This window comes from Melanaphis sacchari, unplaced genomic scaffold (genome assembly GCF_002803265.2).
Source record: "Melanaphis sacchari strain LSU unplaced genomic scaffold, SCAv2.0 Contig80_pilon_pilon, whole genome shotgun sequence".
Classification (NCBI taxonomy): domain Eukaryota; kingdom Metazoa; phylum Arthropoda; class Insecta; order Hemiptera; family Aphididae; genus Melanaphis; species Melanaphis sacchari.
The window spans coordinates 242,979-267,901 of NW_020271570.1; the positions used below are offsets into that span (position 1 = coordinate 242,979).

At 25.0% G+C, this 24,923-nt stretch overlaps 1 protein-coding gene across 1 annotated transcript; it reads right to left on the reverse strand.

Moving 5' to 3' along the window:
• Nucleotides 1–1,626: 1,626 nt before the first annotated feature.
• On the reverse strand, nt 1,627–2,964 carry LOC112601985. Its single transcript, XM_025349894.1, has 2 exons — nt 1,758–2,964; nt 1,627–1,665 (listed from the first exon to the last, which is right to left on the reverse strand). Exons 1-2 carry the CDS (start codon nt 2,962–2,964, stop codon nt 1,661–1,663), a joined length of 1,212 nt encoding a protein of 403 aa, XP_025205679.1. The 3' UTR covers nt 1,627–1,660.
• Nucleotides 2,965–24,923: the final 21,959 nt, after the last annotated feature.

Genomic DNA, 24,923 nt, shown 5'->3' on the forward strand with positions numbered 1-24,923 from the left:
TATGATTTTGTGTATGTATGTAAGCCTGTGTAATGGTGTGTGTAAGGTGTGTGAGTGAGGTACTTGGTGAGTTTATGAGCAATTGTTTTTTTTTTTTTTTTTCATAAATGTATTATATTGTTTCAGATTAAAAAAAACTATATTTATTATGATTTATGTTACTCTGACGATAGATTTCTGTTGAATGAGTATATAATAAAATACGTATTATACGTATATGAATTTAAATAGGTATATTTATCGTATAAGTGTGTAAAACGCTTGACTAATATACAAAATTTATATTAAATAATAAAGGCTGAACCAGGGTAATTAATATTGTGATGGCTGCATAATCATTTCTTATCCAAAACTTTTTTAGCATAGGTACTAAAACAAAATTTAATACTTATTATTAAAAATTAATAGATTATAATTAAAAGTTAAATTTAAATTTTACCATGTATAATTAGCAATACTAGTGTTTAAATTTAGATGTTTTTCATTTAAGTTTTGAACTCTATCATAGTAGGAAAAAGTATCTTATAAGTAATAAGATACCGTATACATAATATAGTTTAAAAGCAATTAGGTTGATTTTGGTACCTTTTAAATTATCTTGAAATTAACACGTGCAGAGATGAATACATAAAAAAAAAAATAACTTGTTAAGTTAAAAGTTACTCAAAATAAATAATAATTCGTTATGTACTTAATTGAAATTTAATCAACCTCTTAATTCAATTGTAAATTCGTTAATGCTTTTCCTTGAATTTATTATACTATAGTATGGAGATAGCTATACATAAGCTATTGCTTATTATATATTTCAGATCAATTATCTTATTTGAAGTTGATGTGTATTTAGTAAATAAAATGTTTATTTTGTTGACGTTCTGTTAAATATTTTTAAATTTCCAATACATTATAGTTACGTTTAATATTTTAATATTTATACTAACTAAATCAAAACTTCATAATTTTTCACTTAAATCATAAAACATAAATATTAACATAGTATTAATAAAATAACATTTTTATCGTTCAAAAGTATACAAGAGTATTCTACATTAAAAAAAAAAATAAACAAGACAAAAAAAAAAGTGAGAAAAAAAATATAAGATGAAAATTATAATTTATAAAAGTCATTTCAATCGTAAATATATTGAATACTTCTAAAAGTTATCTAAGATAAAATAATTCATAAAATTTCCATACTTACTTTTTATAAAAAATCCAAAAAAATATGAAATACGTTTGATACTTTTTGTTTTATGAATTTTATAAACTATAAAAAATTCGCTAAGTTTAATTCAACAGTTAAAATTACTTAAATTTTCTTACTTAAAAAGTATTTTAATAAAATATGAATAAAATCAAAAGGTATAATATCTAATAAAAAAAGTAAATCTCTTTAGACTATTTCTTAATGAACTTAATAATAACTAATACAATTTGTCAAGGTTATAGCTTATAACTAGGGCTCGGAAGTTATAGGAGTTAAAAAAGGCAAAATATGCATGCAAATATGCACAAAAAAATTGTAAAATATGCATGAAAATATGTTAAATATGCAAAATAAAATTTATTAAATATGCAAAAAAATGTACTACGTATATACAAAAAAAAAATATTTTTTATGTTTTGGCTTGTATTTTGTGTTTGGTGGATTGTAATTTTTTCAATCTAAAAAAATACATAGAATAAAAGTTATTTGAAAAATTATATTAATTTTTTTTTTAATTCATTAAACATATAGATTATTGTAACCGTCATACCCGTAAATGTATTGCATTGAATAACCAGAGCTTTTTTGATATTTTCTATCTCAAACGAACGACGGTTGTCTGTAAGTACATTTTTGTAGCGCGAAAAACTTCTTTCAATATCCGATGAAGTTATGGGTGCGTATTTAAAGTGTGCCAAGTCATTCCCATTTAAGTCTTCTGGTAGTCCTTCCATTGACGTTGCTTCACCAGTTAAAATGCTTGATATTTTTTTTAAATCATTAAAACCACAGTTTTTTTCCAAAACATTTTTTAATTTTTCTTTGATTGCAGTGCCTGCCTCGTCAATAATGTGCTCTAACTTATTTTCGACGGATTTCACTGTCGCTATTGACTCATGTAACGGGAGTTTTTGTTTTTCGAGTTGTGTTATTGTTGTCGGTAAAAAACCATAATTTACATGAATGAAAGTTAAGTTCATTTCCACAGAACGGTCACTTACAATGTCTTTAGCTTCTCTAATAGAAACCGCATCGCTTGAATCTAGAAGTTGTAAAACTTTGTTTATTTCTTTAAAATATTGACAGTAATATGAAGCTGCTTGTAGCCATGTCCCCCAACGTGTTAGTATGGGCTCCGGCGGAAGTGGAATTCCAGGAGCTTCAGTTTTAAATAATATAGTACGAGACGGTGCTTTCAAAAATACTTGTTTTACCCTCGATATTAATTTATCTACCTTTGGGAAATGACTACGTATTTCTTCTGCTATTCTATGCATTCCGTGAGCCAAACATGTGACGTGTATCATTTTTGAATATAATGCTTTAATAGCTGTACCAGCTTTTTTCATATACGGAGCCGCATCACTTACAAATAAAAGTACATCATCGTGCCGGATTCCATCTGGCCACAAAGTAAACATTGATGCATCAAATAGTTTAGCTATTGTTGAAAAATTAACTTTATCAAGAACTTCGGATGTCAATAAAAATATGTCACCAGGTTCATCTACCAATAATGTTCCCACTATTACGTTCGCAATAAATCTACCTTCGACGTCAGTACTTTCATCGATAGATACCCAAATTTTATTCCCAACAACATGTTTTCTAATTTTATCGATTGTTTCTTCGTAACATTCATTTAAATACGTTTTTCTTAAAGTAGATTCACATGGAATATCTTTAAGGGTATATTTTTCTAGGAATGACCGAAATTCAGTATTCATAATTTTATTAAGAGGAATATTAGCACACATCATTGACTTACATAAATCTTTTGAAAATTCACATTTTTTGGAGGTACTTGAAGAGAAAAACTGTTGTGTAGTTGATACTTTATTCATATTATTTCGTTGACGATTTAACAACCGCTCATGTTTATTCGTTTTTACATGTTGAGTAACTGTAAATCGTTTTTCGCAATTCACTTTAACTTCACAGATCTTACAAAATAGAATAGTACCGTCTGTTGAAAAAACATTTTCGCCGAATTCTAAAACGAATTTTCTAGTTTGTGAAATTTTCGGCATATTATAATTTTTTTAAATATTTAGGTAGATTTTACAGAGCACGGACGAATTTATTACACGAGACAGTTCACACACAACTGACGGGGTAAATATACTTGCCCAAATAATTCAGTCATACACCTATAAATACACTCATATATAGAACAAATCGCTATTAGATTAACGATAACGTCGATAGCAAAGACGTTAGTGCAATAAAGATAAATACGCTCCGCTGTAGGTACATCGCGTCGCGACTGTTAATTTAATCGAAAATAAAATAATAAAACCATAATTATTAAAAAAAAAACATCAATTTGTTTAGAAAATATTAAACGAGCATAAAAATCCAATGAAAATTGAGAAATATGCATAAAAAGCATATGAAAATTGAGAAATATGCACTTTTTTCTAAAACTGACAAAATATGCAAAAATATGCACTTTTAATTTTTTTATTTAAGCTTGTCATTGTATAAAACGGATTTCTAGCCTGGTCTGCTATAAATTAAGGGCATACAGAAAAATATGCAACTCCTACAACTTCCGAGCCCTACTTATAACTTATCTTTCAGTAAGTCAAATAGAATACATTTGTATCATAGAATTAATTGCTTCTTGCATACAATATTATTTATGAATACCTAAGGTGATCGGTTACACGGATTTTTCATTATAAAAAATTTCAATAATTATTTGTACTTCCAAATTCAAATTATCGAACGAAATAATATAAATATAAATAACAAAATTAAGCACAAGAAATACTTAATTATATAATAATTTTAAACATCGTCATTTTTACAAATAACCGTTGTCACCCAGTAATTTAATATATGGTCTACTAGGCGACAAAAAGTTTTCTCTAGGTGACATTTTTGTCACCCAATATATTAGTTAAAATATCCAATGATTTGTATATTTATATTTAAGACTTAATGTAAGGTATAGGTATAGTTCCAAAAAATTATTAATTAAATAAAAATCAATTACAATTTATTTAAATTCCTCAAATCGTAAAGATTGCAGTTTTTTAGTTTCTTCGGTTTACATTTTTACTACTTTATATCAGCTGATGGTTAAAATTCACAAAAATATCGCGTGACATATTTTTATTTTATTGAGAATTGTATTCAAATTACAAAATGTTAAAGTTTTATTAGTTTTCCTAAAAACATGAATAGTTCAATCAAATATTGACTTACTGCAATATTGATTTACATAAATTTATTATTTACCGTTTAAAATTAAAACAAAGTTATACATTTTAATTACAAGAACTAGCATTTTGATGAATGATTAAGCTTGTATATTAAAAATATTATAGTTAAAAAGCAAATATTATTTATACAATTCTCATTACATTCTAAAACAAATATCGAAAGCAAAGTTAATTTTGGTTCTCGCGTATAATCCATATATATTAGTATATTATATTTAATGGAAGCTACTCGTACGTAGTTTCACATATGCAATGTAATATTTATTATTAGTATAGACTAAACGTAAAATCAAAATAAATAACACTGTCGCTAGAACAATGCTGCAGCTTTTAAAATTGTTTTTTTTATCATGCAATGACAATAAATTGCTTACAAATTAATGTGATATACGTGGTTACCTTAGGGACTGGTACGTGTAAAGTAGATGTTTCGATTTACTTTGTTATAATTTCGGTTTTTCCTGTTACAATGGATCAAAATGACAAAATCTTGGACAAGCCTTTGGGTGTGGTTTTTTGTCTTGTATCTTTTTTTTACCTCTCGTTAAATTTGCTAATAAAAATCGAGTTACCATTTTTCCACCTCCCCAAAGGTTAAAGATAAAAATTGGTTGTTTTCTTTTACCTCGGTCTCGATTTATCTGGATTCTACACACGTAGTTTATAGTGTTGGTGAAATTGTGAAAATAACAAAACCCAACTGGTGTTTGGTTTCTACGTGTGAAATGCGCTACAATTAAATTACACGCGAAAAATCACGGGAAAACCCTATCGTCCTACCCCTGTTTTCAAAGGTCTGTGCAAATAGTGTTTCCGTGTAATTTGTGATTTTTAAAGTTGAACTAAAAAAGCAACGACGAGTAGAAATAAAATATTTACGTTAAAATACATTTATGTATCAAACGCGAAATGCATATTCAATTAAAGTAGAGGATTCCGTCTATTGGTATACTATTTATATACACACATACATATACACATTCTATCCTTTGATTTTGTTTAAAAATATAAAACACGTTAAAAGTATATTTTAGGCCGCATAATATAGTCGTCAACGATAAAATAATACACTGTATTCGATTTCGTTTGATGAATACTATTTGACTTAATGTACGCCTACTGTTTACAGTATATCCAGAATACAACTACCGATGTACCGCAAAGCAGCGTGTGGCAATGTGTATTGTAAAGTCGACTTCAAGCGTGAAAATATATATATATATAATAATTCCCACAGTGGGTGGTTAACTATAACCGTCATAATTGATAAAACATCAAAAATAACGCGAAAATAAACTGTTTATTTATTTTACATTCAGGAGGTGTATTCATAATTATTTATTTACACGGAGCTTCGACAATCATTTATACATAATCACTGTATAATATGTGTACAATCTCTGCAAAGCGTTGGGCTTCACGATAACAATAAATACAGAAATACGTGTTTAAAAAAAAATACCCATTTAAGACGAAGATAATAATGATAACATCTTTTGTATTATTATTTTTTTAGATCAACACAAAATATACAAATATAATAATACTTCAGACAATTTTAATATGATAATGACTCGCGTACGCATGTGTTTGATGCTGCAATGTTTATTATAGATATCTACAACGCATGTTTTGCAATTAAATGTTATATTTTTAATTTCTTAGATTTAAATAAATAAACCAGAAAATTATTTTGTTCAGTCATAACGTTTTAAATAATACCTTTGATATTATATGTATAATAATATGATGTAGTGTTCGTGTAAAATACACGTCTTGGGACATAATAATAAGTAAAATAAATATCCATCTTTATAAATGATAAATAACGATAATAATTGTGCTATACAAAGTATTATAATGTCTATCTTAGATGGCAATCATTAGATAGCCGTTTCTTCCTCGTTTATCATACGGCTATATGAGATAAAAACGTAATAGGCAGTTAAACATTTATTTTTTAAACACTGTTTCTCTTTTTTGCGCATTACACAACATTATTATAATACAATGTGTTCACCTCTTATTTACTAGCTAAAGTTTATTATGAATTAATTTGTTATATTTATTAATATTGTTATTATAGTTGTCTTATGACACGTCGATAATATTGATGTCGATTGTTGTTTCAGCGTCTTTCATCAATAACCTAAAATTGTTGAACGTCCGAATAGCCAACCATACGGTATTAGGCAGTAATACAATATTAGAATGTACATACGACCTAGAAGGAGAACATTTATACTCGGTTAAATGGTACAAGAACGGCGATGAATTCTTCAGATATTTACCCAAAAGCAAACCAAAAATACAAGTTTTTGAAAAACCGGGCATTTATATTGATGTAAGTAATCGAATTATAATACAATATTATTGTATATTATTATTATGTATTATTATTAGTAAGATTTAACTGTCGTGTACGTATTAGCATTTAGCAGTACGAAGCGTTGACGTACCGGCAGTTGTCTACAACAATCAGTTGTTATGACCCTAAGCTAATAAGAGAATTCGTTGACGTGCGGTAGTGTGTCACTTTGTGTTATAACTTACTTCGTTAATAAAAGAGTATATATGATTTTATTCATTATGCAATATTATACTGTTATTTTAACGTCTTTTTAATGAAAAATATATAACATAATTACTGTAATATGACATTTTAAAATAATATGTAATAATAAATAATAACATAAATCTATTATATTAGGAATGAAAATATAAATTGAAAAATTGAAAACTTAAACTACTTATTATTTAACTTTCAAATATTTTTGTAAGAATTAATTTATTTTAAATTTTATTTTTTACTAGATACATATTATTTTTATTAAATATTTCTTCAATAAAAAATCAAATATCTAAGGAATTTAAAAAAAAAAATTCTTGATATAATATTATATTATTATACTTGATATATTAACAGTGATTATTTTAATCCACAATTTTCATAGATACTCTTTAATAAAAATCAAAATAGGAAACAGTATTTTTAGAAATATTCTAGATATGTATATAAATATTGAAATGATATTTTATGTAAACATTTAAAATACCAAAATATAATTTTAACAATACATTAATTAAATATATTTTATACAATTTATAATATTGATTGGTATGAATTATATATTATCGTAATAAAATTAATTTACATAATCTAATAATATTATCAACAATATTTTTATGTAAAACTATAGATTTCATATATATTCAACAGAAGCAAACATTTATTATTCTTCACTATGAATTTTGGGTGACTCCGGATCAAATTCCGAAATATATTACATGGTGGAAATACGAATATATTGCTCTCATTTTCTAAGGAATGGAACACGTGTGTTTTGAGGGAAGGGGAGTAATGGTTTGCGTATATGCAGTAAAACGACAAATTACTTAGGGTTGGCGTTCGAGTAATGAAATATTCAACACAGAAATATTTTTATATCACCTAACGTTTAGGATCCAAAGTAAATATAAATGTCATGTCATTATTGGGTGTATGGCTCAGAAATGACTCAAACAAAATGATCTGGACCAAATAGCAAAACGTGTATTTACATGTATGCACTTGATGAAGAATAATTTTCAAAGTTTCTTGATATTTTAACTATAAGAAATATTCCAGTATACTTAGTATCATATTTGTATTGGAGATTTCAGGTAATTGTTTAATCAGTTTCATATTAATGAAAACTAATAATTTAATATCAACGCCTTTCGAAGTAATTAGTTCGAATAAATTGTTAAAACTTTGATTGTAAAATCAACAATAGACGGAATAAAGTTTATAAGACAATATAAATTTTGAAAATTGTTGATATTCTAATGATTTTATAAAACAACAAATATTTGACATCAATAATATTACTTTCAAGTTAGCAAGTGAATTTTTAGTATGGTCTACTAAATAATGAATATAACAATATTGCTAAAAATAAAAATAATTGGCCCATAAATTATGATTTATAAGAAAGAAAAATTATGTATAAGCTTATTATTTTCTTTTTAGTTTATTATAAATATACAACAGCCAAGGATATAAATTAATTACAATTAAAACGCGGGAAGTTTAAAGTCAATATGGTTATTGAAAGAAGACGTCATAGGCTATGCATATTTAATTTAGATGTATGATTTTGAAAATGTATATTGTACATACGTAATAACTAATAATTATACTTTACACTATTGATATTTTGATATTACATACATTAACTAAATCAAGCCCCATTGTTCATAAACTATAATGTATATTATACAATTATTGAAATATATTATTAATCAAACATTTGTAAACTTTAGTACAATTAAAAGTATTAGGTTCCTGAAATAATTATACATTATGATTTTTTTCTTTAAAAATTACTTACGAAAATTATCGGTTATTTGTAATTAATAATTATTAGCTTATTTCCATAAATAGTTTCCACATCAAATAAGTGTTAACAAAATATTAAAAAATATAACAACTTCTGTTTATTAAAAGAAAAAAATATTTGTTTTAATTTAAAATTTTTAATAATCTTAAGCTCTTATTTAATGATTTTGTTTATCATATAAACAATAAATATTTAAATTAATCTAATTCCGTATTACTTTGAATAAATGTGCTGAATGAGTACAAAATTAGTCAACAGTGGAAAACAAAGAGCATGCTTGATATCTGAAATTTACAATATGCTAAAAGTTGTATTTTTTTTTTCCGGTTTAAACGATTTATTTGTTGATTAAAACGTTTGAAATAAATGACAATAGCTAACAATTAAAACTGCTCAGATATAAATACAACTATAAAAACGCAACTATAAACAATACCAAACAATTTTTTCAAGTAATATTATTATTTTATCAATTATACAAATATTATTGTACGTTGTACAGGTGAGCCAGCTTACTTGGAAAATATTGTTTATCATTAATATTATTATATAATAGAAGAATATTTGGCGAGTGAAGTTTATAGTGACGGCGTGTTGTATAGGCAAATTAATAGCATGCGGTTTGTGTCTCTAAACCAAATACAATTCAATCTCGTTTTCAGATCGATAAATCAAATTCAAACGAAGTCGTGCTCAAGTCCTTAGAACTGTCGAGTAGTGGTACCTATAGGTGTGAAGTGTCGGCGGAGGCTCCGTCGTTTCAAACCGTATTCCAAGACCGAGACATGATTACAGTGGGTATGTTACAGTGACAGTTTGTCATGATTGTACAATTTAATTATGTTTTTAAACAAAAATAACTGTAACTACAAAAAAAAAAAAAAAATTTTAATGCGCAAAAAGAAAAACCACAGATTGCCGGTCTTCAACACGAATATAATGTCGGGGACGCTGTAAATGCCAACTGTACGTCGAGTAAGATGCTATTTCACGCCCAGCTCATTTGGTACATAAACAAAGAAAAGGTACGTACGAGAAAACGAATGCGTGGAATAAAAGTATAAATAATAAACATGTTTATTATTATATGCGCATAACATTCTTGTAGGGACTTGCGCAAGGTACTGGAATCGAAAAGCTAAAAAATGAGAAGTATGAGAGAAATGAGTTTATGAAACGTCGAAAATTATTGTCATGGGAATAATATGTGTTTACTCAAAAATAATGTTTTTCGATTTTTATATGTAAGCAATGAATATTCATTTCGAAATATCCTCTCAATATTGTATATTATGTTATCCGTGTACGATTTTTATATACACGCACACCCTTTCACCCATCAACCCAAATACATTCACAAGCACACACAATATTTAAATAACTTTATTCTAAAAAAAGTTAATACTGGTTTTTTGTTGTTATTATTGTTGTTGTTGTTGTTGTTGTTGTTGTTTGTTTATTATGCTCTTTTTCTTCTCCTGAACTTACGAAAATATTACTTGATAATACATGCTCCATCGCTGCGATAATAAGAATTTCAAGTTTTTGACATAAGTCAAGTATGGATAAGTAGCATTTCTGGATCATATACTAACGAGTCAATATAAATATTATATGTTATTCAACGCTCCCGATCTCGACAATACAAAATATCTAAGAGATTTATTATTTACTTTTCAAGGAAGGTCCAAGAAAGGTATTGTTTATACTATATCATTTGTTTTCGTTTAATATCTAGTATTTAAATAGACTTTGTTTGTTTCTAGCTTCTGGGTGTTTGAAAATCTAGTTACCTATACGAATTATAAATTAATATTATTTATGAATAATAACCATTTCAAACTATGTTTTAATTAAATTTCGTTTTGGAATAACTAAATAACAGTATATACTTTTTTTTTTTTTTAATTTTCAAATATTTATTAAATATTATTATAGGTACTGCATTGCTGAAAATAAATATATTATTTTATGAAAAATAATAATTCGATAAACTAGATGAATATAATAATTATAAATGGAATGTTAACTAGATAATGACGGATATTTAATTATGACATAGTCGCATATAGATAGTATCTTAAATTTATTTTAAAAGTCTATTATCAAGACGAAATAATATGAAGTTAAATAAAAAACACCCTACATTTATTATATCTTGATTCATTCTTAAACTATTTTATACAGTTGTTGTTTAAATAACCATTATTAAAAATACCTATTAAATAATTGAAATATTTATTTCAAAACTATAATTAACCTTGATAACTATATAAAAATATGATATATTTTTTATTAACTATAGAAATATACGTTTACATTGGTGTATAAAAAATAGATCAAAAATAAAAATACAATATTTAATTATGGCTGTTTGAAAATTTGTCGTAATACACTGTAAATTCATACGTAAAACCCATTATACAATTTTTACTTCCTACAACATATTATTTTGTTTGCACAATGTATGAAATAATAACTATACGTTTTGTTTTATACAGGGCTTTCCTTTATTTCAGCTTTGTGTTTTAGTATAGTTTTTCTGTTTCTTTTTTTTTTTTTTTTTTTTTTTTTGCTGATTACAATTATTATTCAGTATTAATTCTTCTTATTATATTTATATTGATATTTAATATTTGTATTTTTTTAATATGCATTATACGAATATGCATAAAGTTTTTATTTTTATTTTTAAATAAAATTAATTGGTTGATAAAAGCGTTATGTTATTGCGTAAATAATAATAACAAAAATCGGTAAAAATACGTAGATTATAAATAGCTTCATGTCAAGTGACAATCGTGATCCAATCGGAAAAAAATTAATTAATAAAAATAAATGTTGCTTTGGAATCGTTTATTACAGTGTTCTCATTTCATCAGTATTATTACAAGTGTTACAATAATCATTAACGTAATGCATAATATTCTAATAGCGCCTAAAAAATCTAAAATTTTACTACCACCTTAAAAGTTGAATTTCTGTTTTTAAGAGATAACTGACACAAAATCGGAATTTATATTAGACCTGTATTTTATTTTTTTAAATATGGTCGCTTATCGTACACTATCAATTTGTACTCATATTAATAATACTGTTATAAACCCAACGATTTAATATAAGCTATAAGCTATATAATATTTATATATTTATCAAAGCTGTCATTGTAAATTATTATTTATTTTTGCTTTGACTGATAAACTGTTAATAAATATTGTTAAATCAATTATGGAAGTAAAAGATAAAAATAATATACTTTCAAGAAATAAATATACAAAAACCATTTGATCAAAATTCACATTCCTTCTAAATATATATTTGTCTACAGACTTGTTGTTGAATGTTTTCAAGTCAAACGTATTTACCGTGAATAATTATTTTTCGCAGAAAAGAAAAATCATTATTTCAACTAAAAAGTAATGAAAATAACTAATAGTACTAAAACATTTTCTCTGTTCTTCACTGGCGTGATTGTATTTACTCATCTCTTTTAACTTTTCTAATTGTTTATTTATAAGCTTTTGGAGTTTAGATAAGATAATATAGGTAACCGGTTACAGATGGGACACACCATGCAATGAATGGCGCATTACTTTGATTAATAATTTAATGTTAATATTTAATAGGCCTTATGTGTTTTCAAATTATTATAAAATGTTTGTAATAAAACACAGCATTATTTAAAAATATTTTACAAAATTATGTTTCTTTAGGCCAACTCTACGGTTGAACAAGGACCCTACTACAAGGAGTACTTTACAGATAGCGGACAGCTTGTGACAACTGTACTAGGACTCAACTTCATTGTTACCGATGGTCATTATAAAATTGGTGAAATATATTTGAAATGTGCAGCTCGACTTTCATCGTTTTATTTACACTCGGATGAAAAAATTGTAAGGATAGCCAAACGGCCTCCTACTGAATCAATAATTTCGAACCAAGTTAAACAGGCTAAAATGCAAGGTAAATAAGAATTATATAAGAATACATGAATTACGAGTAATTAGTAATTAATATTCATTCATATCTTTAATTACCTACAAATCGTTTATTTTTTGATATTAAACACCATATTATTATAAAATGCATATATTACTCAGATTATTATCACGTATATAACAATTTGCATATAAATAGTATTCATAATTTCACAGTGTGCTTCCAACCACCTTACCAACAATTTAATTATGAATTTTTTATTACTCTTTCGGAGTTTTCAATATTGTAATATGACGACAGCGACGAGAATAATGTCGATCAGATAAAGCATTGATATAGTGACACAGTAGAAAGCCATTATTACGGTCGGCTAACTATCAATATTTGACGCCATGTCATAATTATTGTCATCGTCATCATCGTAGTCGCTTTACGATTGAAAGTTCTTAAGGGGTATAAAGACCTAGCGCGCATAATAAAAACTCGTTATTAATGTAGATATAAAGGCAGCCATGGTGGTGGACGGAATTTGGTTGTAATTGGTTTTATCAGCTTCCTGTAAGCTAAACCAAAGTTGAAGGTAGATAGTTATATGGACTAGATATACAATTAAAATGATAATAATTAATACTGAAGGTAGGTTTGGTAATAGTAGTAACGATGTTTAAAGTTAAGGAATTAAAAAGATGTTAAGTTAAAAAGTTAATTTTACTTTACTGAACTAGTTACTTTTGGTTTTTCGTTAATTTAATGAGATAGAAGTTTTAAAAAAAATCATACATTAGCTTTTAACTTTTTCTTACTAATGCAAATTAAATAATTAACTCACCTTATCTGAGTAAAAAAAAAAAATCATTTTCTTATCTAGAATATAAATAGATAGGTATAAATCATTTATACATTAGATCTAAATATAAAAATAACAATAATAATAGGTATATATTAATATATATTATACATAATATATACATTTTATATTATAATTTATAACGATATATTTTTGGACGAATGTGATAAATTATAATTGAATGAGAATAATTTAAATCTAAGACTTTTGTTATGTTTTTTTAACTTTTCCCATAATCGTGACTCGTGGCATTCGTTTGAATTATCTATACCGAGAATGTGGCATCTTATATGGGCTACACGTATGTTTTACTTTTATGCATACCATACTGTATTACTTTATATTGCATTACTTTATCGTGTGTATTATATTATATTACCTATAGAACTTTATACGTTTTAATAAAAGTATAGTAAGTGCGATCATCCATAATTCGAATGACACATGGAAGTATGACTTATCAAAACAATATCGCGTATTAACTATTAAATTAAGTTATTTAAGATGAATAAATGTAAATAAATTACTATTAAATAAATATTAATGAATACTACTACAATTACGCCCGATAAGAAAATATTGAATTATGAATAAAAATTTAAAAAGTAAATAACTAAATAAGTATTCAGCATTAATATTAAAAATTTTTACAAAACATATACATTTTTTACTCTTAAAATAAAAATTAAAGTTGTATAAAATAAATAAATAACAAAACAAATTCTTAAATTATTTTATCATTAAAATTATTTTTAATGTATTTCACATATATTTAATATTTATAAACAGTCAACAATAAATTTCAAATTTCTAGGCTTTTAATTTTCAGAAATAAATTTAAATCAATTTTATTTATAACATTTATACTGTTATTATATTTATTTATTTTTTAATAAAAGATATTTATAATCTATGTACACAAAATAATACAATAAATTAATTAATTAATAATTAATAGACTAGAGTTGAAAATTTCAGCACCAATCGACACTTTTTCCAATCACTTTGCAACTAAAAAAACAAAACTAATTCATTGTAAAACTATTATATATTCCTCACTCCTAAGAGAATCTGAAATCTAAATGACCTTCAAAGATTATATTAAAATTGTATAGATTTCACTCAAAATCTTAGATTAGAACTCGAAATAATACATGACTACAATAGCTAATATAAGCATTATAATACAAGACATAAGACAATGTCACGAATAAATGTGAAATTCAATGTAAAATAATGCCCAATGGATTTACCTATGCCAAGCATATACACATTTTCAATTTGTATAAATACATAATATTGCTATAAATAAATTTTTATTCAACCCGATTCCGAAACAATATACATATAGTTCTAAAAAAGTAGGAGACAAGTGTGAGCATTGCTCTGCTATACATTAAGTGTCGAGTGGGAAACTATTATGGATGTGTTAAATTTGAATTCAATAATATATTATTTTACATGAGAAACGACTCTTAGCGGAGACGGTCTTTTAGACCATATCTCAAAGTAAATTTTATAAGTTTTTTAATATACATAGTTAATATTAATTTATTTTGGTTTTAATATAACGGTAAGTTAGTATGCTTTTTTCCAATAATATTTTACTATTATTATAAAAATATATTTATAAAATAAGCATAAATTTATATAACTCAAAACTTAATAAAATGTTCTTGTAAATAACGTAAAACAATAAATATATACTTGTATGAGAATATTATACAATTTTTATAAAAAAAAAAAAAGTATTACAAATAAAAATAACAGTTTATAGTACGTAATGAACACATTTTACTTTTTTATTAACAAGTAAACATGGTTAGAACGACTTTTGTGATTTAAATATAATACAATTTACCTACTATATTTCTTTTTTATTTGACAAAGACGCCTAATATTAAATCAATTAATCTGTAATATACCTATATAATGTATACTTATATCCGCTTACCGGTTTTCGATGGCTATGGGCGTTAGGTATATACATACGTATAGTCTAAAAGATATCTGTGCAAAGAGAAGAGATCAATCATGCTTTATTTGTTGGATAAAGCCGTAAAAAAAAGGACGAATAAAAAGGCGATTATTCTTCATAATGGCGAAGAGCAATTACAAGATGTGTTTTTTCCGTTGTTTCTTATCCACAATGTAATTCCGCCAAATGCTAGTAAGTTTTTACAAACACTTTTAATATATTGGATAAGGATTTCACGCCTAGAACCAATCACAGGTATAAACACTATAAACGGTATTCGTTTCGTCAGTCCACACAAAAATAAAATGTTACAATTATAGCACATACCATATCACGGTTGATGCAACAATCTAATGCAATTTTTCAAATGTGCGAGAAACAGCTAATATAACAGTGTGATTCATCAAGCGTGCTCGCCCTCCTTTTTCCTAAATAATTCATTTATTCAAATTCTAATTAGTTTGAATTTTCAATTATACTAAAAGGTCGTATTTTTAAATACTTAAATTTTTTTATACCATATCAAAAGTGTGTTCTGTACGACACAAAATTCTGTTTTTCAAATTAAATATTTCCTTTTATTATAATACATTTTCAAGTGAGTAATCATTTTTAAAATGTTGATGTATCTAAATCAAGTTTGAAATACCATAAGGCACTACTCAAATAATATAAAAAATCTGAGTTATTAAAATATGGTATATTTTAATACATTTCAAAATTAATAAAGTAAAAAAGAATGTACTCTAATCCCGGACGGATTAATAATACGTATCAAACTAATTTAGAAAATGGTTAGATAAATATCATCTTAAAGTGGATGTATAAAAGAATATTTTTCATGAATAGATATAAAGGGAATTAAACGAAATTTAAAAAAATAAAGCAATTAACAAATTAGTTATTAGAAAGGTAAGTACTATGATTTTGCAGTGATGGTAGTAAATATAATAATATAATATAATATAATACCTAACCACATATTATTATGTGTATATATATATATATATATATATATAATGGGGTAGCCTGTAAGCTATAGCCTAAATAGTTTAAATAAAAAATGATAAAATTTGTTTTGATATTAAGCGTTGAATTGCAGCTTGTTTTTTTTATCCTTTATGTTTTAATGTATATCTTAACTACATAAGATATTTAAATATTTTAGAAGTATATTATGTTTAAATTTCTGGGATTGTGCTCGTTCTAGCAACAAAACATTTTATAATACTGATCTGTAACGAATTGTAACTTATCAGTGCACAGTATTTTACTATTTATAGTTAAGTAAAATAATTTTTTACCAAATAATTGTTTGTTCTTCAATTTATTTTTCAGATGAAAATTCAATCAGTGTACAGAACAGGCCGAACATTGTTTATATGACGTGTGTTTTGCTTTTATGTTTACGAAACAACAGAAAAGTACTAGTTACATACTAATTACGAATAAACAAACACATATTATTATTTGTAACTGTATTGTAATTGTCTTTAATGAAAATAATAGTAGTTTAAAATAACATTGTAATATATTGTTTACTTCCAACACATTTTTAATGCAACTATATATTATTAGTGTTATAATGTATCAATATACGAAAATAAGTAATTTAATAACTATTCATGTACCTAACAATAACATTTAATGTATAAAATTCTTATATATGTTACTGATCATTATAATACATAATATGTTATTAGTTATTATACTACTTACAATTTTAAATTATAAAAGTGCTGTTATATATGAATTTAATGCCGTAAAAAAATCTTAAAAAATGCGTTTAAAATTTCAAAAAATTCAATACAAAATATACTTTAAATATACTAAACTAAACATATTTTAATAAATATGTTTATCTATTTAGTACAAAATATTATAAATTAAAAAATAACAACAATTTATAAAGTAAACATAAAAAAGTTTAAATAACGAAAAAAAATGAAAAACACGCATAATTAAAGTTTAAAAGTTGAATTAATTATAGTAGGTACCTCGTACTAATTTAACCCTAAAGTCAAAGAAACTATATGACAGTAATCTAAAAATAATGTATTTTTTTTTTTAAATGCATAGCTCTATTTAAAAATTATAATACACTAAACGGTATTGTATCCAAGTAGGTATTTAAAGTGAATAACTCAAATAGTCAAAAATCATCAATGGGATTTAAACATTCGTCATCTGCATAAAAGTGAAATATTATTAATACACTTTAATAAATTATCATAAAATTATGAATATCGAGTAACTACGAGTAACATGTTAGAAATGCATTAAATTCAAAGTCACTCTTTGATATTTTTTTGTAATATACATCATGTCATTACTTCCATTTATAGATTATCGGCGAGACTTAAATACAGTAATGTTATAATTTTTAATACTTACCTATAAAAGAGTTAATAATAATTAATAATATTAAAATATATTATACGACTCTCTATATTTTTATTTGAATTGGGATCCTTTGTTACAATTGTCCCCATCGTGGTTGTTCATAAAAAACAATAATAGTTCTCATAGAAACGCATCAGCGAATACTCGATAAGTTGGGTATCATTAGAGTTTGGATGTTGTAGTTCTCAGAAAATTAATCAATAACTATTAAAGCTAAATAGCATTAAAAATCATTTAGAAAAGTATCAAAATCCTAAAAATTAAGTCAATACTTATGCAGATGTTTAAAAAATATGATAAACATTAAAATATCAAAAGTAAATATAAATTTCCTAAATTCCTTAACTAGAAAAAGTAACCATGAAAAATAATAAATTTTAAGCTTTGGAATTCCCATTAAAAATAAATAAGTTATAATCCCATTTTATGTAAAATCAAAAAATATACTCGTGAAACGTTGGAACACGGTTGATTCAAAACGACTGAATTCTTTTATAACTTTCTACAAGTTTGTGTCTATTGTCTGTAATCATATCAATAAATTAAACATTACAAGATAAAACTATAATTTTATTCATATTCTTACAGACATTATATCATGGTATGAAAATAAATATTAAAAGCTTGAAAATGTAATACTAGATTCTACGTAAGTCGCTCTTTAAATAATTAAAAAATATCTTTATTCAAGTAATTAGCCTTATTTTTAAATATTTATATACATTTGACATTTTCATATTTGTTTAATTATTTTTCCATAGATGTTGAAAAAATATGTCCTGGCTCAAAACTTAGAAAAAGTAACATTAAGTTCTTCACAAGTTGTATTCATTGCAATTTAAAATTATTGAAAATACATTGTATGTATGCAGATTTTTTGCTTGTTGCAAATTTATAGTAATTACCTTCGTAAATTAGTATTATGACAATTAAAAATCCAAAATTACAAATTTTTATCGATTTATTTTAGTAATTCTGTTGTAATTCTTAAAATATCAACCATAGTAGAGGCTTGAAACACTTTTTCTAATAGCTACGTATGTATTGTATATTCTTTATTCAATAACATTTTCAAAGATATTTAGGTTAATTTTAAGCCATTTTATATACCTACCATAAACCATGCGATTTGACAATGCGTTGGTATATAACCATTGATTGTATCGACTTTTAAAAAATAAATAATATAACAGTACTATTTAAAAGGTACCAACTACCAATAATCATTGAATTATTATAATAAAGTAGGTAACGAACCTCTAAGACGGAGAATGTGGAGGACTCTACTTTTAAATTTTAAATGTATTTTAATTACGTTAATTTATATAATATTTATATTGTAAATTTGAAATGTAACTACATCGTACTCAAGTATTAAGCACTTGGCCTATAGGCTATATACATTTATAAGATATGACAAAATAAAAAATTATACGACGTAATATTATAATTATTATTATACAGGTTATATGATTTGTTTTTACAGAAAACTAGTTCAATTTCCCGTATTACTCATAGAAAAATAAGTTACTTTGAGTAACATAAATTATAATTATAGACTCAAAATGTCTATACAAAATAATCGTATTTATCTTGTTTATCTTGCATTAAATTTTCAAGAATTTCTAGTGTTGACCAACAAATAAGAATTAATCAAAGTTTATAGAAAAAAAAAAACTAAAAAAGGTAGGTAAGTGAATACTTCTGTATTGTACGTAAAATGTCGAAAGGGGCATTATATTATATAGATCTGTTAAATTTGAATTCAATGATGTATCATTGTATACAAAAAACGATTTTGAACGAAAACGGTCTATCACTAATAAAATATTAGCCTAGCCTACATCACCAGGTGATATTTAATGTTTTTATGATATAGCTAATAAAGCCAATTATACTTGCCGTTTTAAAATAAGTTGATAAAATTGTATTCGAAAATATTTAATTATTAAAATAATATATATATTCATATCATACTACATAACTCGAAATTTAATAATATCTCTCTGTAAATTGCGTAAAACAGTAAAATTAAATTCATAGTATCAATAAATAGATAATATTTTAAAATAAATTTAGAAATCAAAAATACTACCATATACTGACCTAAACCCGATGCAGCAAATCGCAAAGATGAAGTGGTTATCTATAGACTGCGTTAGGTCACTCAAAAATGTCCCATGGACATCTTATGCGCAGAGAAGAACCTGCAATGTGCCTGACCTGCGGGGAGCCTTTCACAGTCAAGCACCTCCTTATCCACTGCCAAATCCATAAGGAAACCAGAGAAAGCCTAGGATTGCCCGACAACCTCTTTGAAGCCCTCAGGCCTCAGCCCAACCCACGACAACACCAACAAAATAATTAAATTTTTAAAACAAATTGATATGTACAATTTTATTTAAGTATTAATTTTTGTTAAAAGCTAATTTTTTTTTAAAGCTTCATTTATAACAGTTGAAGCTTAAAAAAAAAATTTAAAAAAAAATAAATAAATAAATTTAAAATGTTATCACGTATAGTAAGATTTATAATAATAATATAAAATACATAAAAGTTTTGGTTCCCAAAAATAATGCTTTTAAATTGTAACGAAATGATTAACATAATATTTTTATTTATCGATTAAATAAGTAATTTCGTCCAAATTTGAACTTAAAATGTGTATAACAAATGATTGACTTCATTTTATGATTCCAATACTAACTACTTACTTGCATGGTGAATCTTGAATTAATATTTCAAAATTTAGATATAAAAAAAAAATTTTATGAATTTTTACTGAAAAATAGCTTGTGATTTTTTATGATTTTAACAATGTCATCAAAATTCTAACCTCAAATACTTATAATAAAAAAATGTATACCTAATAAACCTATGTTTTTTAAATATTTTTTACAGATATAAGAGTGTATTTTATGGGATTTTGTATAAAACTATCAAGCATTTCTGACAGAAAATAATTTTTAATCAACGTTTTTTAACAAATCACTAATAAAAATTTCTTTGTAAATTGAAAAACATAATTATAAATATTTGGTAAAAGTTTCAAGTAAGGTAAAGGAAGGTATATACGATATACGGTATTATTCGTTTTCAAGTTACATGAGAAAAACAAAATCAGTTTTGTAAAAATTTTGGATTTACATAAATGTTCTTGTGTTTCCTTAACTATTTGTTTGTTTTTCTCAATTATAAAAATTAAGTAGGTACCATAAGAATTTTTAAGAATGACCTCTTTAAAGTTCAAAATAGATGTAATTTTGTATTCAAATCTACCTCATTTTTTAAAAATCGAAGCATTTTATTGATAACTTGTCGTGAATTCATGCACAAAAAAAAAAAGACATGATAAAATCAATAGATTCATCGCTCCAGGGCCAGATTTAATAAGGGTTGAGTAGGCTACAACCCTGAGGACCTCGCAGTTTTGTAAATACAAAAAAAATTATTAAATTTAAAAAATCTATGTATAATATGGAACTTTATTGTCGTATTAACGAATGTAATACGCGTCCAAGTATAAATAAGCGATAAATCTAGAAAAAAAGAGTTATCATGCTGTTCTCTAGAAGCAATCAAGGATTTAAGACGTTTGTACGTCCAAATTATTATTAACACGACGCGACGGTCGACAACGAACGACGAATTTTTCGTCGAAAACAATTATATTGGTTTAATCAGTATAATATCAACAATAGTACGGCGTTGTTCAACTGTAATGGTACAATAGTTTTTGGGAATTATGTCTTTAAAAGGGTAGATAGCATTAATAAATTACTACAAAATCCTACTTTAGACTTAAACTCGGCAGTTTCTGTCATAAAGTCTTTAAAGACGTTCAATCCAAACGCAATCACTTTGAACATTGTGAAAAACGAGGGGTAAACATTTCAGAAAACAAGAGATTATTTAAAAGTTTGTAAACGGCAAAGAAACATCCGTTTGAACCCAATAGATTCTAATGAAATGCCCGGGGTAGATTTAACACCTTCTCAAAAATTCAAAATTGTTCCCAGTTATATTATATACGTTTATTCTTAACTTGATAAGCAATTGTCTGCCTATGAATTGGTAAACCAACAATTTGGTGTTCTTCAAAAATTAAAATAATTAAATGATACAGAAATTGACTGCGTACTAGTCGATTACCGAGTCATCAAGAAGTTTGTTCAAGTTGATTCCCAGGTCGTTATATATTTTTTTCAATATTCATTCAAATATTCAGCCTATTAGCGCGTAGCCCAAGAAACACCACAAGGAGGCTGGTAGACAAGTTTCTCAAAAATGTTGTTCTCTTTAGTTTTTTGTATTTTTATTTATTAGTTATTTATTGCATTATAATACATTTATTATTTATAAAAAATTTAGTAATAAGGTAAAAAATTATTATTAAAATATTCAGTAATTTGGTAAAAATTTATAACACATTGTTTTTAAAAATTGGTATCTGGTAATGAGATTACCAGTATACCACGACATCAATTTTCTTGATAAATTATTTCTTCTTGGTTTTTCTTAGATTTTTTAGTCCCATTGCTCCTACATCTTAAACTGATATACTGCAACAATAGGGAATCAACTGGTACATACCTCTTATTAACCCGAGAATCAACTTGTGCATAAAATAGGTCTCGGGAATCAACTCACTTACATCACAGAAATTAAAAATAAAACAATTGAACTAGTCAAGATTTACCGGTATGACATAGCTATAAATTTAGAAAATGAGTTTATTCAGTTTAAAAAACTTAAAACTTAACAAAGTTTTTAATAATGAAACCAACGATTTTAGTTACTTTAACCGGAACATTTAATGCATACTATTATTTTAATTAATAAAGAAGTAAAATATTGCTTTTCTAATTTTAAAATGGTTCTTCGCATTTATCTTGTTCTTATAATAATTAACTGCAGTAGTGAAAGATCATTCTCTTGTTTAAAATACATCAAAAATAGGTTATGTACTTCTATTGACGGAGACAGACTTAACTTGTAAGAATGAGCTCAGAATTTGATGTTTAGAGGAAAATTAATTTCAAAATGTAATTGAAGATTTTGTGAGTATGAAATCAAAAAAATTTCCAGACATTTAATTTTAATCGTGTTTTTTAAAATTATTATTTTTATTACTTATTTAAGTCTTTAACTCTCATTAAGAGATCTAGTAATTTATATTCATACTTTTAAGTTTAATCATAGGTAAGTACATTGTAATATTAAATATAACAAGAGTTAAATTCAATTTTAAATTTTACCAATATCTGATATAGGTACAGTAATTGTCCAATTTTCGGGAAAATACCACACTTGTATTTATTTATTTTTAGGTCCCATTATAGTATGGAAATTGATTATCAATAACACTGAATTGCCTACGAATAGTTAAAATAAATGCTGTATAAGGAAATATCCATTCATAATAATTAGACATTTTATTAAAACCTTAATTAATTTAAAAAATGTTAAAACGAATCATCGTGAATTTCTCTAAAAATAGTTATTTAACTCTTTTACGTCCTGAACGATGATTTAATATATAATAATTATTTTAAGCTCATAAACATACAGTATGACCCAAAGAAAATACATCACTATAAATAATCTACGAGACAAGATAAATCAATACCTAATCAATATATTTAATAAAAAAATTTCAACAGTTATTTATAAGAAAATTTCAATTTAATGGCATAAATACTTTTTATTTTAGATGATTGTTGAAAAACCGCATTAATATTTATTATTTAAAAGTTATATTACCACAAGCCACAGAGATAATTTGAGTATTTGAGTGATACGGGGACGAAAAACTATCAACAATGTCTTATGTTTCCCAAAGAAGGTTTAATATTTAATAATAAATAATTGGAATAAGTTATTAATTATGTTTAATAAGAACAACAGACTCATATTTGTAAAATAAAAATTGTAACAAACAAATAACAATGTTTAATTGCAATTATCAATTTTATTTAAAACTTTGAAAGTACAGTAATAAAATTTTAAATAAAATTAAATTAGCTGTCAGACACTGTTGTATTACAACACACAATTATTTCCAGTATTTTAGTTCTTTTTTACTAAACATAAACATTTGACAATTATACTTACATGAAATACATTTACAGAATAAAAAAAATTATTTTTAAATTAACTTAAAAACTAGGCTTAGGAAATTATAGCTCTAAAAAACTCACAAATATTTACTAATAAAAAAAAAAAAAATCAATTATACACCAAAAAATACCATAAATTGTAATATTTTTATTTATTAGTAATTATAATGTTAGACAGAATTATTCAAATTTATAATTTATATTAATTTGCATTACTATTTTTTTTTTTTATTGTACAGAAATATAACTTCCATTTGAATGTCATCTGATCCTTTAATAACAACAAAATAATACATTAATACCATATAAAGATATACTTTGGATACAAGGAGTAAAAAGTTTATTGTGTGGAAAAGCATACAATACCTACACAATCTATAATTACATCTTTAAGAACAAACTGTTATTTCTGTGTATGCAGCATTGGCCAAAGAAAATCTCAAAAATCTATGTAGTGAGAAAATGTGCAATAATAAGTAAAAAATTTAAAATATGTAGATACAATTTTGAATTTAGATTGGGTACATCTTAAATAGAATTTTTATTTAACCCTGATAGTCTTTTAATAATCCAAATAAAAAATATATATTTTAGAAGCTAGAATTTCCTAAGCCTAGCAATAACTAAAAAATACATATATTCAATGGAATAGTTAATTCTCTTAATCTTAAAAAAAATATGAATATCATACTTAGAATAGTAAATAAAATAAATATAAATAACGGTAAGAATGTATTTGCTTATAACTAAGTACACTCATTCAAGAATATAAAAAAAGGAATAGGTATATAAAGTGCAATTGAATTGAATCATTA

Excerpts from the sequence above, each read along its gene's own strand:
- LOC112601985 (XM_025349894.1), bottom strand. The coding sequence starts at position 2,964 with ATGTGTGCTAATATTCCTCTTAATAAAATTATGAATACTGAATTTCGG.